Source organism: Martes martes (genome assembly GCF_963455335.1).
Source record: "Martes martes genome assembly, chromosome: 2".
Lineage (NCBI taxonomy): Eukaryota > Metazoa > Chordata > Mammalia > Carnivora > Mustelidae > Martes > Martes martes.
Genome location: NC_137889.1, coordinates 71,224,940 through 71,240,430, shown reverse-complemented (window position 1 = coordinate 71,240,430; position 15,491 = coordinate 71,224,940). Strand labels below are relative to the sequence as shown.

The following is a 15,491-nucleotide window of genomic DNA, read 5'->3' as shown; positions in this document are numbered from 1 at the left end:
CTGCTCTTCTGTGGTTGCTCAGTTCACTTTCCCCAAACAAGCATTTGCAGTCCCCAAGGTTCCATTCATTGATCCTGCCAGCAGTTGAAGGCCTGCCATTAGCAAAGCATGAAGCTGAGGCCTGGGAGGAATAGACATCCACAGCACATGAAGGTCATACTGCATGGGGGACGTCACAGACCGCAAGTTCAAAACTCCTCTCACTGCTGCTTTCTAGTTAGGTGACCTTATGCAAATTACTTAATCTCTTGGTTCCTCAATTTTCTAATGTGTAATTGGACATTTCACCTTTTAGTGAGGTGAGTTATTACAATAATTAGATGTTATACAGTACCTAGCAGATTACCAGGCAAAATAGTAAGTACTCAAAAATTGGTAGTTCCCTTCCTAACCCTTCCTCAATTTTCCAAAGAACTTACAATTTTCAAGCAGATATGGTGTTATAAGTGACCTGAGTAGTATAAGCAAAAATACAGGGAGTTCAGAGAAAACAGAGCACAGAAAACACTACCGGGCTTATCCTTTTTTTTTTTTTTCCTAAATACTTTATTTATTTGATAGAGACATGGCAAGAGAATACAAGCAGGGGGAGTGGGAGAGGGAGAAGCAGGCTTCCCGCTGAACACAGAGCCTGATGTAGGGCTTGATCCCAGGACCCTGGAATCATGACCTGAGCCGAAGGCAGACACTTAACCACTGCCCACGTGCCCCTATTTGGCTTATTTTAAAAGAATACCGAGAGAAGACTAGCTAAGACTTTCCCGCGAGAGTGAATAATATAACTAAATGCACAAACATGGGAAAAGACCAAGAAAGGAAAGCCCCCACCTCCTTTGGGTCTTTACTCAAAGTCCCCAACTTGATGGAGCCTTCCTTGCCACCCCACGTAACACTGCATCCCAGGCCAGTCCCCCCCTTCCCTAGATCCCTGCTCTGATGTGCTTTCTCATTTCACCCACTGCCATCCATGTCTTCTATTTACTTAGTCTGTGGTCTGTGTCTTCAGAAGAATGTAAACTCCACAAGAGCAGGGGTGTGGGGGCTGTATGTGTACAGTTCTTCACTGCTGCATTCCCCATACCTAGTGAATGGACACCAGTGAGTATGTTCAACTCTCTGGCTTGGGGTTATAGGACATGGAGGTTCTGACTGATAGAGCTACAAAATCTGGCTGGAAATCACGAAAGTCACTAAATAGCAGGTTTTAGGTTTTTAAATTTATTGAGTTGAAACTCCTTATCTTAGTTTTTGTTTTTCGTTGTTTTTTTTTTTTTAATGGGAAAGGTGTGCTATAGTAAAAAATGACATAGGTTGAAGATTGAGAGAGAGAGGAAGACAAGATAAGAATCTATTGTGGTAGTCTAGGAACTAACTGAAGAAAGCCTATACTAAGCGGTACTTAGAGAAGTAAATAGGAAGGGATAGCAGACATTCCAGCAGAGTTACCTAAACCTGACTGTTAAAACATTAATAAAGGACGGGAGAAATGGAGTCATGGAAAGGAACACTAGGCAGCCATCCAAGAAATTGAGGAAATGTGCATATTCTGAATGTATTTATAAGCAACAATAACTAATTGCAAAGAGTACATGTAGTGTGATTCCGTTTGTAGAGCTATGTACATAAGTATATGTTAATACGTTAAATTTATCTGACAAATAGACATCAGACTATTAACATGTGCAGAATGGCATTAAGGAAGGTACCCACTGGTCTGCAGTATTATGTCACACAATTCTGTGCTGTTTGGTTGCTTTTCTATAAGCACGTATTGTTTTATATTAAAGTGTCTTTAAATAATGTAACTCACTTTAAATATATCTCATAAAAGAAATGTCAAGAGTATACTTCTAATCATTACAATTATTTTAAATCTATCACTTAAATCTGTGACAAAACACATGAGCATTAAAGCGTAAGTACAGTTTGCATTTTGACTAAAAACCTGATAAGGTCACCCTTAATTCAAAAACAGTAATGAAGCGAATGAATTTGGGAAAGCATAATCCAAAATCAGAGACCTTCTAATTCATGAGTGAAGCCACTATTTTGTTCTAATTTATCACAGAGTCAGAAAGCGTCTCCTAATTAATGAGTAATGAAGACATTAATAATCCACAGAGTGTAATCTCCTGGGGAAGGGTTAAAGTTTAAAATCATGAATGCTTTGTGCGTGCACGTACGCAGGTGCGCACACACACACACACACACACAGACACACGCACACATTTATTTCATAGTTTATAAGCCATTTAAAAATACGGTTGTGAGGACCAAAGTGATAAAAATTAAACTAATAGGAAATCTGGCATTAAAAGCATATGGCTTTCAAGAAAGCTTTTTACAGTATATCTTTGCTCTAAGTAGTTTTCTGGAAAAACAGTTCAAGGAAAAACGGTCTAAACCATTCCCTATTTGAACATAAGACTTTGTATGTTATTATTTAAAAATGAACAGTCTTACTTTTTGAAGCAGTTATAGGTGCTTACTCAAATCTTAAACTTATCATTATTTCTCATTGTCTCAGGTGCCAGTTCAACAGATTCTGAGAGTGAAAATTTAGCTTTCAAATCAAACCCTGGAGCCATGCCGCAGTAAGTGCCTACAATCCCTTCAATTCTCTGCACAACAAAGAATGTGGACAGAATCATTGGGGGGAGAAGCAGTGCCTTGTGCTGTGAAGGAAGAGGTCAGCTGATGTCAGCCAAAGATCAAACATTTGAATGTGGGACACAATTTTTACCTTAGAAATTTAGATTTTGAAGTCTGCCTTTCATCATCGAGATTCCAAAGTCAAACTATAGACAATCTTAAGTTTCAAGGGCAACTAACTGGTTATAAATATATGAGAACAACATCAGCATCGAGAGGAAGCTAGTTAAATCATAACCAAAATGTGAATGAGGACCAGTCTAATTATACCAATTAGAAAGTGTGTAATTAGCCCAAAAATACTTGGATAAAGACTATTGCTAGTTAGATCTTACCATGAAAATTGTAAAATTTAGTTCTTCTTACAAAGACAAATGGATTATTTTCCAAAATAATTATTATGTAAGTTGATGGTAATAATTAATTGTTTGCAAAAATAAAATCAAACCTACTGGGATTTTCGTAAAAAACTCCATGAGTATTGAGACTGTGCTAATAAATTCCTTTGATCTGTTAGCAGATACGTAACAATTTTATCTACTCAGCATCAAATAATCCCTAAGTATTAATGCTAAAGGAACCTTATGAGATGATATGCTCTGGCACTCCTGATTTCAGATAAGGATCTCAAGTTTCTAGAAGCTACTTGACTTGCTTGAGATTGCACAGCCAGCCTCTCAGCAAAATTGGGCCTAGAAACCAACTCTTCTTAACCTTTCTCTACACCTCACTAACTTTTATGCAGTAAGAAAAGACTAAAAGGCCAAGACATTCTCAACAAAATTGGAAACCGGAACAAAGAACAGCTGCTAGACTTAGACTTAATTCAAAACTTTGAATTAAATATGGAACCCTAACCCTAAAGATTTCAAATGTCTGCTTATTGCTAAAGATTGGACCTTCTCCAGAGACTTGATTTTCAAGTTCAATAGTTTAGGTTCTCTGATACTAGCTGAGCTATATATAGTTATTTTTCTTTTCCCCGTGTGTTTATTTTGCTATCTATAAGGTCTAGTCTATGCATATGTTGACGACAGCTATTCTAACTGTAGGTTATGGCTTCCCATTTCTGAAGCACATACAACTGAAGTGGATTGAGCACACGAAAAGAAACCTCGAGATTTCCTCGAGGGGAAATCTTTCAAAGAGTAATTCCTGCTTTGAAAAAAAAATTGATGGAACACACCTGTCTCCTTATTTTCTAGAGCTCAAAAGAAAACAACTTCTGTCTCCTTGACAATAGGATCGTCCTCTCCAAAGACAGGAGTGACCACAGCTGTGATTCAACCATTGTCTGTCCCTGTTCAACAGGTAAGTGTGCCTTGGACCAGAGACCACAGTGAGTCAAACTCATTGGCAAACTTCTTGGTTTAAAGATTACGGCTTTGATTCCAACTCGTATACTCCCTGCAGTATTTTTAAGTGGATTTTTTAAGTGGAAACACAACTGAGGGGAAAGAAAATGGTAGGTAAAACTGTCCCTTTTGAGCCACTAAAAACATCTTTAATCAAAAACACATCACCGATTAGTAAATGCCTGCATTTCCATTAGGAATGTCTCTAACAGCTCATAACCTGAGAAAATGGTATCTCTTTTAGCTATGACTATTTGATTTTTCTTCCACCTCTAAATCCTCTTCTGTTTCACAACATTTATTAGCTTATTCAAAACAAATTAGAAGCAAGAAAAACCCACATGCCAACAAAAGTTTTTCCAAGAGATAAACAGATAATTAAAAAAATACAAATTCCTTGACTTAACCAAGCATTTTTATCCTGCCTTTTTTTTTCATTATGAGACTACCATATCCAAGAAAGAACAGCAATACAAACTACTGGAAAGTAATAGTTTACTTTACAAACACTACAGGAAATGTTTTTAAAAACAGTAAAAAAAAAATTAGAATGGAAATGTTTTAATCAGATGTATGTTACTTTGCCTTGTGCTGTGATGTGTATATTTAACTAGGACACTCACAAAAGGCTTCCCCTGCTCTTGAAATGTAAACGAATTCCTAACTGGTAAGTCTGTTGTGTGACCATCACCAGCCCTCCATCTACTGAGCACGCAGGTGTTTTAGTATTTGTAGTATGTGACATATACTCTTGGATATGTGGAATAGGGAAACAGTAAAGATATTTGAGTTTGTAAACTTGAAAAGAACCAACCAGTATAATTCATTCAAAGATGGCATAGATGTTTCCTTTAAATCCCTAAACCAGAGTGGTACTTATAAAAATATTTCTGATTAAGGCAGTGGATTTTTTTTGTTTAATATTTAAGTATTGATGAGTGATGAGTGTTCATTAGCACCATGCTAGACATTTCATTGGGAAAAAAAAAACAAAAAACATCACCAGCTTCATTCCCAAACACTTTATAGAACTATACATGGGAAACATGAAACATGTCGTGAATGTAGCAGAATATGTTAAAGTGTAACACAAAAGCCTAAGAGCAAGAAATGTTTAAATATGTAAGCACCATAATAATGTAAACGGTACATTTAAATGGTTTAAATTCTCCAGGGACACTAAATGGAAAGACACACATTCCAGTTGTACAGGTAGGATGAGGGGCTCAGAGAAACTCCGTTGCTTTATTACTGTAAGCAACGGCATGTGGGCATGTGAAGTTGGACACCCGGGAGCCAGATTGCCTGGGTGCAAATCCCAGCTCTGCCAATTGATATAACCTCTCTATGCCACATTTCTTCATCTGTAAAATGAAGATAACATCATGCATCTCACCGGACTATCCTGAGGATTCAGTGTGTGAGTGTATCTCCATATAACACTGAGAACCGTGTCTGGCACAGACTAAACACTACGTAAGTGTTCCAATAGTCCTTGGACATATAAAGACAACAAAAAGTGAAACCCGGTCCTGAATCACAAACCAGTGAGAAGTCTTACAAGGATAATGAATAATGTCCTTTACTATCCTAACATCTCTGTATCTCGGCCAACATTCTCGATGATAACTTGTGACATATTTAGACCCATGATATCAGATCACCATCATCTGGGGTTAAGAAGCTAACAATTGCTTACATAGAAGGGCATAAATCCAAAGTGTTGGAAAGTAAATGATTGGAGTGAGAGACGTATTTTCCATTCTCTACTCTGGAATCTTTATATTTCCCCGGAGATGAGTGCCATACAGTAAGTATTTTACCATCTTTGTTTTTTGCACATCAAGAAAGAACAATATATTCCTTTTTAACTTGTTTCCTGTAATCCCTTATATCAAGAAAGAATGCAGGTTAAACATAAGGTAGATGGTTGATAATTTACCCTCCACTGTCAGTAACTTGTGCTTTTAATTCCATGAATCCAGACTGTATTTAAAAATAAAATATAATGTCTGTGAGAACTTTTGAAAAGACCCCTGTGGAAGTCCCACACACAGAAATCCATTTGGTAAGAGCATTTACAAGCTCATGGATCCCCAAGGAACCAAGGAACTTTTACCTTGAATATCCTTTTGAATAGAGAAGAGGAACAGCTGTGAAAGGAGGATGGGGAACAATGTCTGTACTGTATGTGAGCGTAGACCAGCAAAATGACAGATGGCACTATTTGTGTTCCCTCGTTCCCTTCAAGTGGTGCGATCCCAATAATGAAAGATTTCTTTAGCTCATCTTTTCAACAATTTATGTATTCGGAATTTGATCCCTGTGTCTCTGCGTTTTCAGGTCCACAGTCCAACCTCGTATCTCTGCCGACCGGATGGAGCTGCTCCTGCCTACTTTCCTCCTATTTTTACCAAGGTCTGACATCTGCACGTCTCTTTCTCTGTGTTTGCTTTGGTCCTTAAGTTCCCTTCACATGGGACTTCATGCATTGGTCTTTAAAAATTAAAATGAACAGATCCACAGACTCTCATGGTTACCTTTGGGGCTAAATAAGTATTTATGCAACAGCTGTTTTGTGAGTATCATCTGGTCAAGTGTCTGAATGGTGTGGGCGTGGTCAGTGACCTGGTAGAGCTTACTATAGAGTGGGAAAGCCAAGACGGGTAGAAAAAAATGAGACAAAGAGCTGTGTAGGAAATTGCTTGGAAGAACCAGCACATTTTAGAGGAAAAAAAAAAAAAGGACAATATTCAGTTTGTTCTCCATGTTTGTGTTTTGCCTTGCCGAAGTAAATGACATCCATTTCGATAGCCAACTGCTCAACTCAGAAATGGCTCCATGTGGCATATCTTTTTTTTTTTTTTTTTTTAAGAAAATTACAAACCTTGATTGAAATACTTCTAAAAAGGCCCAAATAAGTAAAGAGAGATTCCATGTGTGTGGACTGGAAAATCGTGAAGTCGTGAGCCCCAAATGAATCTCTAAATTTAATGTAGATCTAGCTGAAATTCCAATTGGTTCCTTGTTTAATTGTTTAACGTAGAACTTAGCAAATTTGATTCTAAGAAAGAAAGGTCTAAAAATAGCCAAGGTATTCCTGAAGAGGGAAATTAAATGCTGGTAAGGAAGGCAAGGGATTTGTCATCAGAGATGTTAAGACTTTGTAGAGTAGCTAGGATAGTATCATGCTGAACAAGACCAAATTGGCAAGTGATCAGAATAGAGCCCATAGACACTCCAGTATCTCCAGAAACCTGCAGATCACTGGGTAGAGAATGAATTCTTCAGTAGAGATGGAAAAAAAAAAAAGTATTAAATTGGACCCCTATTTCACACTTTTCACAAAAATCTAGGCAAAGTAAATTAAAGACAAATGTGAAAAAGCAAATCCATAAAATTTTGCAAGGCAGTAGGGAAGAGCATCTTGTTTTTCTTCTTGTAGGGGATGATTTTTTTCCTTCCAAGCCAGACTGGATCCCGCTTTATTAAAGGTCATTTTGTAAGCAGGGTATTTAGTGTAAGACACTGGCAACAAATGATAACATTTGACAACAACTTTCAAGCACCAAAAAAAAAAAAAAAACAAAAAAAACCCAAACACCAAAAAAACAATAAAACCTGATGGAATGTGATCCCACTGTAGTTGTCCATGAAGTTGTCCTCTAATCTGCTGAGAACAGCAGATGTCCCCACAGCGTGGGTAATTCAGCTGCTGTGTGGTTTTAAAGCTTCTCAAAGACAGCTTCACCAGATCATCACCAGGAAGTCTGTACTACGTGAAGGTGATTTGGGGGGTCCCAATACACCTCTTGATTTAAGCAAATTGAGAGATTGTGAGATTTTGCTTTCCCTCCCCCCAGAGCTTCCCCACAGTGGCCTGGCAGATAGTGATATTACGGAACTCCTCCTGGGCAGTAAGAGAAAGCCTCAAAACTAGACATAAAACCTCGTTCCTTCATTGCATCCCAGCTCCTGAGGCATTGACATTCAATTAGCGGTATATCCCTTCCCCCAGAAGAAAACCGTGAAGCATGGTGTGTGCTAACCCCACAGCTTAGTAAAAAGAAAAGTGAAACATAATTCTGTATTTTTATAAAGGTTGATTTTTTTTAAAAATCACAAACTGTAGAGTGACAGGCAGCATGGAGCATACCTCAGTGGGCATCTCCAGCGTCTTCTACCTTCTGTGTCTAGACCGTAGATCATCTCTGATCTCTGCAGAATTGCTTCCTTCCTTCCTGGCCTTGGCTTTCCCCTTTGTCCCTGTGGGCATCTTCCCTCCCTGCTTTGCTGGGTCCTTTTGGGCCTGGACTTTGGTTTTGGAGGGGCAGGTATAGAAGGTAAATCTGCTCATCTCCTTTGTAACTCAAAGTAGCCTTCACTTTGTCACCCTTAGCATCTTTTATTTGGTCTTTCTCTCGGGCATGATGGTGACAGTGAATGTCAGGTGGGCATTGCTGGTCTAATAGGCACCCTCACCTGTTTCCTCATACTACTCTGTAACAGATTTTCCAGTTTCACAGCTGGTCAGAGGTAGAGCCTGTGCCTCTGTCTGTGGGCCACCGGGCTCAGCTAGAGCAACAGAGCTGGTATGGGACTGTGGGACTAGGGGCAGTAGGGACACATGGGAGACGAGAGAGCAACTAGTCTTATGTGGCCTTTCTTTCTAAGTAGTTCAGCCCCTTAAAGGAATCACAATATCAGGTGGGCTTGATATATGGATCCTAAAACACTCGGGGTCCCCCAGTTCTGCCCTGAGCGGATGATGTAGATTGCTAAGTGCAACTTCTGTAGGTTGGCTCTTAGTCTCCTTCAGGGTCCGCCTGTATCCCTGAAGATTCTCCTAATGGCTCATTCCACTTAGCTGTGGCTTCTCTCAAGATGAAGAAGTTTGCTCTGCGTGGAGTCCTATTATAATCCTGTGGAGTTTTGCTTCAGGTCCTTGGTATCTACCCATTTTCTCTCTGACTTTCCAGCCTTTGAACAAAACACACAATCCTAAGAATAAATCAAAGTCTCCTTTGGTGCCTGAAAACTCAGACATGAAAAATATTTGTGTACCATTTGAAATCTACCATGGGCAACTTCCTGGACAAGCCAGGAAGTGTTTAATAATTAATCTACACAACCTGGGCCCTGTGAGTGACACTTTTCCTGCTCTGATCCACTAAATTAGCTCTTCTCTGGACCCAGTCACAAAGTAAAAAAGTCAGTTTAGAACCAGAGATTTTCTACATTTAAGAATAAGGAGACAATGTAATCAGAAGTAGTTAATAAATCTCAACCTTTTCACTTAAAAAAAAGGCATTTTGTTAACTACCCAGCTTATTATCAAATGCCTTCTCAGACTTAACATTAGCCTTTCATAATTCTTCCGCCAACAGCACTGATTGAGAATTTCCTTAGGGCTCGACCACACTCACTGTAGCCCAATTGCTCTGACATTTGTTTTTTCCCAGCACACGCTTATTGTCCCTTCAGATAAGCTTAAATAACCAAACAAAACCAGAAAAGACCACACACTTCTTAATGTGGATTTGTTTGCTTTTGGTTGACATGTAGGTGAATGACTCTGTCATATCCAAATTACTTTAAGAGTTCTCCATCCACCTATGTAAGATCTCCTACTCTCGAGTCAGAAGTTGAAAAAGTCAAAAAGTTGAAGTCAGCCCCATTGCTAAGTAATCCCGGAGGAGCAAGGTAGGGGGAGGATGTCTGTGAGGGGACTATTAATCTTTTGATATTTAATAACAAGTATTAAAGCTTTACCTCTTTGCATCTATGCAGACAAATTAATTTCTAATCTGATGCCCTGTAAAAATTTACTGGTCTGGACTTGGAATAGGGTCAGGGGCAACAAGGGTAATTGCAAGGGAAGAGGAAATGAAGGTCACGAAGGGAGAAGTACTGCGGGTTTTATTATTTTACTCAGAACTTCAAAATGAGAAAATCCCCAAGCTTCTTATCTTAATAAACCTGACATAGGAAGCTCATTGGCAGAGGTGGGGGGGTGGGGGAGTACATGAAAAGGTTGGGGCATGTAAAAACAAATTGTGCCTTTTTTCTTCTTCCTGTCTGGTTTTCCCAGGAATCTACGTTCATATGGGATATAATTGTTTTAGGAAGTCTGCATTCCACCAGCTAACTCTTCAGTGTAGATAGAGAAAGGTAACAGGCGTTGCCATAAAATTCCATAAATATGAAAGTGTCAGTAAATTTGCAGACAGACCCAAAAGGTCCACAGGCCCAGTGGTAGCCCTTACTAATCTCATTACAGGGAGATTATGGAAAGCTAACGATCGATGGATTTCAAGGTGTCTATTTTTACTTGAGTTAGTGGTAATTATTTTATGATGCAAGTTTTGCATTTTTTTTTCCCTCTAAGATTTGCAAACTTTACTTTCTGTTGTGAAATTGTGTAAGAGTGAACCAAAGCCTAATGGGGAGTGTCTTCCTTGAATTTTTAGGAACTGCAAAACATAGCAGCATCCGAGGGTCAGGTGGTGGTCCTGGAGTGCCGGGTCCGTGGAGCACCCCCTTTGCAGGTCAAGTGGTTCCGACAAGGGAGTGAAATTCAAGACTCTCCAGATTTCAGAATTCTACAGAAAAGTAAGGAGAGGTGCCCATTCTCCCACATCCATCCATTTTCTTCTCTCAAGCTTCAGGAAAACCAAGAAGGGCTTAGTCTTTCAAGATGAATTGATTTTTTAAAAAAATCTTTATTTATTTGACAGAGAGTGAGAGAGGGAACACAAGCAGGGGGAGTGAGAGAGGGAGAAGCAGGCTTCCCACTGAGCAGGGAGCCTGACGTGAGGCTCCATCCCAGGACCTTGGGATCATAACCTGCCCCAAAGCTAGATGCTTAACAACTGAGCCACCCAGGGGCCCTTAGCTGAAATGATTTTTATTTTCAAAGAGAAGTGAGACTGGGTAATCGGCAGATAAGTGGGGTCCGGTAAATTAAAGCCATGGTGGTCACTTGTGTACCCCTTTGCAAGTTTGGTAAGAGCTGTATGTTCCTTCTTTAGGAAGACATGTTACATACATTTGAACTCAAAGTTGGCCAAATAATCTTAGGAGGTTTACAGGCCTCCTATAAGCCCTTCTATGAATCATGGTTTAAAACACTTCCTAGTGTAAGCTGTAACTGGGATTTGGGTTTCTGTATTTATAGAAATACAAATGGATCTATTATCACTCTATCTTTTGTATTACGGAGTTCCCTATATCTTGCAGACATGTCCTGAACAAAGTAAGAGAGAAAGATAGGTAGGTTTCTTATTAATGGAACCCCATTCTAATGCTTTGTTTTGATTTATTTATTTATTTTTTTCATGTGGCAAAAAGAACCTAGATCTACAGCTGAACCTGGTAAGACACTCTTTTTTTTTTTTTTTCCTTTGGTAGTGTATCTTTTGGGTTTCAATAGTTCTTTGTTTCAGTTTTAAAGCCATAAGCAGAACAGTGGTTTTGCAGTTCCCTGGAAATACAAAACCCCCTTAAAGACAATATCTTCTTTATCATGGGGTCTGTACACTCCATTTTACACCAGCTTCTTTATTAGTAAAACATTAAGTTCCATTCAGACAAGAAGGTCAACCTCAGTGACTTAAGGCTTTTTTAAAATGTAGTCTTTTCTATTCAGAAAGCAAAATAAGCTCATGATGAAAAAACATGCTCCTAAAATTCCAGTAGAAAAGAACCATCTGCCACATACTTCTGCTGACCAAAACCTACTAATGGCTTGACCCTCCAGTTTAGAAATGTGTCTTACATGAGAGCGGCCCAAAGATGTAAGCAAGACTGACCACTGGCATTTCTCATTTATGTCCCCTGAGCTGCAACCTTGGACTATTTTACAAGCATGAAGAAAGTCATCTTGCCCTAGGAGCTCTCTTAATGACCAGGTCACTTGGCATCAGCAGAGAGCTATGTTATCTAGGAGCCCCAGGTCTGACTGGTCCCCTGCTCCAGACTTCTTGTATACTTGTGACTCCCCATGAACTACAACAGTGTTTGCAAAAGAAACAATAATTTTTGTCTGTGCATTTCATAGGACATCCTCCTCGAGACTCGCTTCCTTTGCGTTTCTCCCACCAGGAAAATGACCAGTTTCACAGATTCCTTAGCAAAAGATAGAAAAACTGATTTGTGCCTCTGCCTCGGGGTTGAGCAGGCTCTGCCATTACATCCCTTAGGAGCCAAGGTTCTGCTCTGTCCCTTCTTGGGGAACTTAAAGATTCTCTGTGGGCTACTGCAGGTCTGATGACCATAGTTCGTCCTGAACTTTCATAGCTGAGCATTGGGCCATTAAAAGTAGGGTGTGATCCTTTTAGGATCCTAAGTTTAAAAGATGCTGAGTAGCATCCTCAAAGAACAATGGGGTTTGATCTACTGCCTTCTTATCATGATTAAAACTAGAACATGTTGTCCCATCTAATGTGTTAGTCACCACATTGAATACTGCAGTCACTTTCCAAAATATGGAAATATACAACTTCATATTTTGTCTGTGATAGGTCTTTACATAAAATTGCATAATCCTGGTTCCCTGATAACATGGAATTTTGGAAATTCAGTCTACTGCATGAGCCCACAGGAGGGTAGCAATATAAAAGCACCTGCATATCCTAGCAATATGAAAGTTTCTCCTCCCAGTGTTTGCTGAATTTTCTTATTTTTTTCCTTTCAGTTCGATCTGAAAGCATTTAAGAAAACAGACTCTTCCTTTCCAACTATAATAGTAGAATACGCTGAAAACAAATATTTCTTGGTACAGAACTATGTCAACCAAATCTGTCAATACGGGGCGGGGGCGGGGGCGGGGAACTTTGTATATGGGCAGGAGCTATTACAAACAAAACACAGCTAGTTTTCTCTGATCTTCGATAATTTCTCTATAATTATATTTACCATAATACTAGAAATGGTCCTTTGTCTTTAATAATGGAGCATCAAAATTCTCTCCTTCAGGAAATCTACAATTGGCATGTAGTATTAAATAAAGTTCTAGATCATATTTCTTAAACAAAAGTTTAAACACATGAATGGCTATTTCAGTGACTGCTTATGTGAACTATTATAAGTGAAAATTTCAGAACAAGCCAATGTTAAAACATATTTGTATTTAATCAATGTTTTGGCATGCCTGATTATTATTATACTAGGTAGGATTATTTCTTTTATTAGTAGCCAAATGTTTTCCTTACATTGACCTTGACTGTTGACATGGTTAGGGGAAAAAACAAAATATATATTGAACTGTGTACTTTCCTTAAGTGACCTGATTGACTATTTTATCCATTAGGCCACTGAACTTATTCAGCCATATAAAACGGATCTGGCTTCCCTGATAGCTTCCCTGATAGTTTTTTAGCCACTATTAAGTGGAAAGGACAAAAACAGACATAACTATAATACGTTGGAGGAAAGTGATAAATTTTATAGGACTAGGCCAAGTGGTGTTTTCCAAATGCTAAAACATAAATAGCTTTTGAAATTCAGGAACATATTTAAGCATTCGGATTTCATTACCCTCTCTTCCTACTCTCTTCCAGTCCTCTGACACTTTCATTCTTGTTCTCTCCTCACTGCCTGGTGCTCCCTGGATCGCTCTCTCCCTCCCCCCACCTCCTCCTCTCTCTCTTAATCTCTCTTTTCATCTCTCCTTTTCCCCCCTTCATTCTTTTTATCTCTTTACTCTTCTTCCTTTTTTAAAACGTGTAAGATGTGTTGAAGCTCTAGAAATAAAGTTGAAATTCACTAGTACCTAGCTATAGCCCCATTAGGGATTAGATATTAAGATAAAGAAGGACCTAGCAGATTCTCTCCTAATGCATTTGAGAAACTGAAACAGGTTTTTCTTGTCACTACTGTGTTGTATCTGTCTAATGTGTTTTGCACTCCCTTCTCTGTCTAGACAGAAGTCAGCTTGCATCATAAATCTTTTCAGACTGTTTTGTGAATTAATAGCTAGTCAGCTTACTTAAGACCAACATCCGTTTGTCATAGTACCTGCTCTGGCCTCTTTCTTTGACGTTCTGACTTTATACTGATTGAATCCTTCAAAGACCAGTCTGGGGCGGGGGTGGTGCGGAGGCACAGAACACTCATTTGACAGCTGTGAATACTCAGGCCCTTACTCAGCTGTCTGGAAGCAGCCACAAACTGTATTGAGTTACTTCTATAGCATTGTCTAATGGCATACAAAATTAAAAATACTGTGTCTTGCTGACCGGGAAATTATATATATAAAAATACAGTGCCTTGTACTTCTAGTACGAATCTCTGCTAACCAGTGCCGCCCATCATCTTAGATCTTAGATCCCAGAGTCTATGTTCTGATTCTGTGATTCAGAATGTGAAGTTAATTATACTTGTTAAATGCAGTAAGGTGCCGAATTGTAGGAGAGCGATGGTAAGGATGCTTGAGATCCCAATAGACTGTCCGTAGCTCAAAGCTTAATGCAAGTCCAGGTTCAGATGGTAGGCTAAACAACAGTGGGTTGTGTGAAGACTGTGGTTCTCGAACCTGGGGCACCACACCAAATCGACAGAGGTGCTGTCGTGTTTGATGTTTTGATATAAACACAGTGATACTCAGCATCTGATAGATAAAACTACTAACTTGGAACAGTTCAGAGTTTCAACTTTAGAGCACTCTACATTCTTCTCTATGACATCTTATCATTTTGAAAATGAGTTTTTGATGTGTGTGTGTTGATAAAAATCAAGTGCCATGTGAATATCAATGTGGAACATGAAATGACGTTGGCTGGGCCCCATCTGATCTCAAGTTCTGCAGTAAGCAACAAATGTGTATGTTCATTAGTTAGTAATTGTGGTTATTTAAGAGTAAAATAATAACTTTTCTTTCAATTTATATGTTTTTTTTTCCAAATAGTAACTAACTTGTTAAGATCTAAAAACTTACACGTTCTTTCAAAATAACTAAATACATGAAGTTCTTGGGTCTATCTTTTGGCTGAGGAACATCATAAACTATTACTGAGATGCTTAGGGTCCCACGGACTAAGAAACTTTAGTTTGATCTCTGGGGAGAGAGGGAAAGCCTCAAGACCCATTTGAGAATATACAAAAAAGAAAATTGAGTGACTCTTAGAATTCCAAATTCTCAGTGCTCCTACTCCCAGTCATCTTCTGAACTGACCTTCTGTAGTGCTGGCCTTGGAACCTTTCCTCTCTTGCCAGAGCCTGAAGAACTCCTTTCTGGGCAATCTGAACATCCTAGGAGAAAGAAAAATCGATACATGTGATATGGGAGTTTCTCCAGTAAAGAGGCCATCCACATTACCATAGCGGGAAGGCCAGAGTTGGCAAGCTCCTCTGTCTTGCTCAGAGCTTCCAGTTAACTCAGAACCATGTCAGACAAGAAGAGAGAAAAGACCTCTGGAGAAACATCTGTCATGGGTGATCCAGAAGAAAAGAAGCAACTCCCTTGAAAAGCAACTTGGATAAAAC

The 15,491-nt window shown here is 39.1% G+C and overlaps 1 protein-coding gene across 1 annotated transcript in view; it reads left to right on the top strand.

Moving 5' to 3' along the window:
• PALLD (palladin, cytoskeletal associated protein) overlaps window positions 1-15,491 on the top strand; it is a 414,827-nt gene that overhangs the window by 189,646 nt on the left and 209,690 nt on the right. Inside the window, exons 5-9 of the mRNA XM_080831100.1 lie at window positions 2,528-2,594; window positions 3,858-3,963; window positions 6,351-6,425; window positions 10,478-10,619; window positions 11,358-11,381. Coding sequence (XP_080687226.1) covers window positions 2,528-2,594; window positions 3,858-3,963; window positions 6,351-6,425; window positions 10,478-10,619; window positions 11,358-11,381 — 414 coding nt within the window. The remainder of the gene's footprint in view (window positions 1-2,527; window positions 2,595-3,857; window positions 3,964-6,350; window positions 6,426-10,477; window positions 10,620-11,357; window positions 11,382-15,491) is intronic.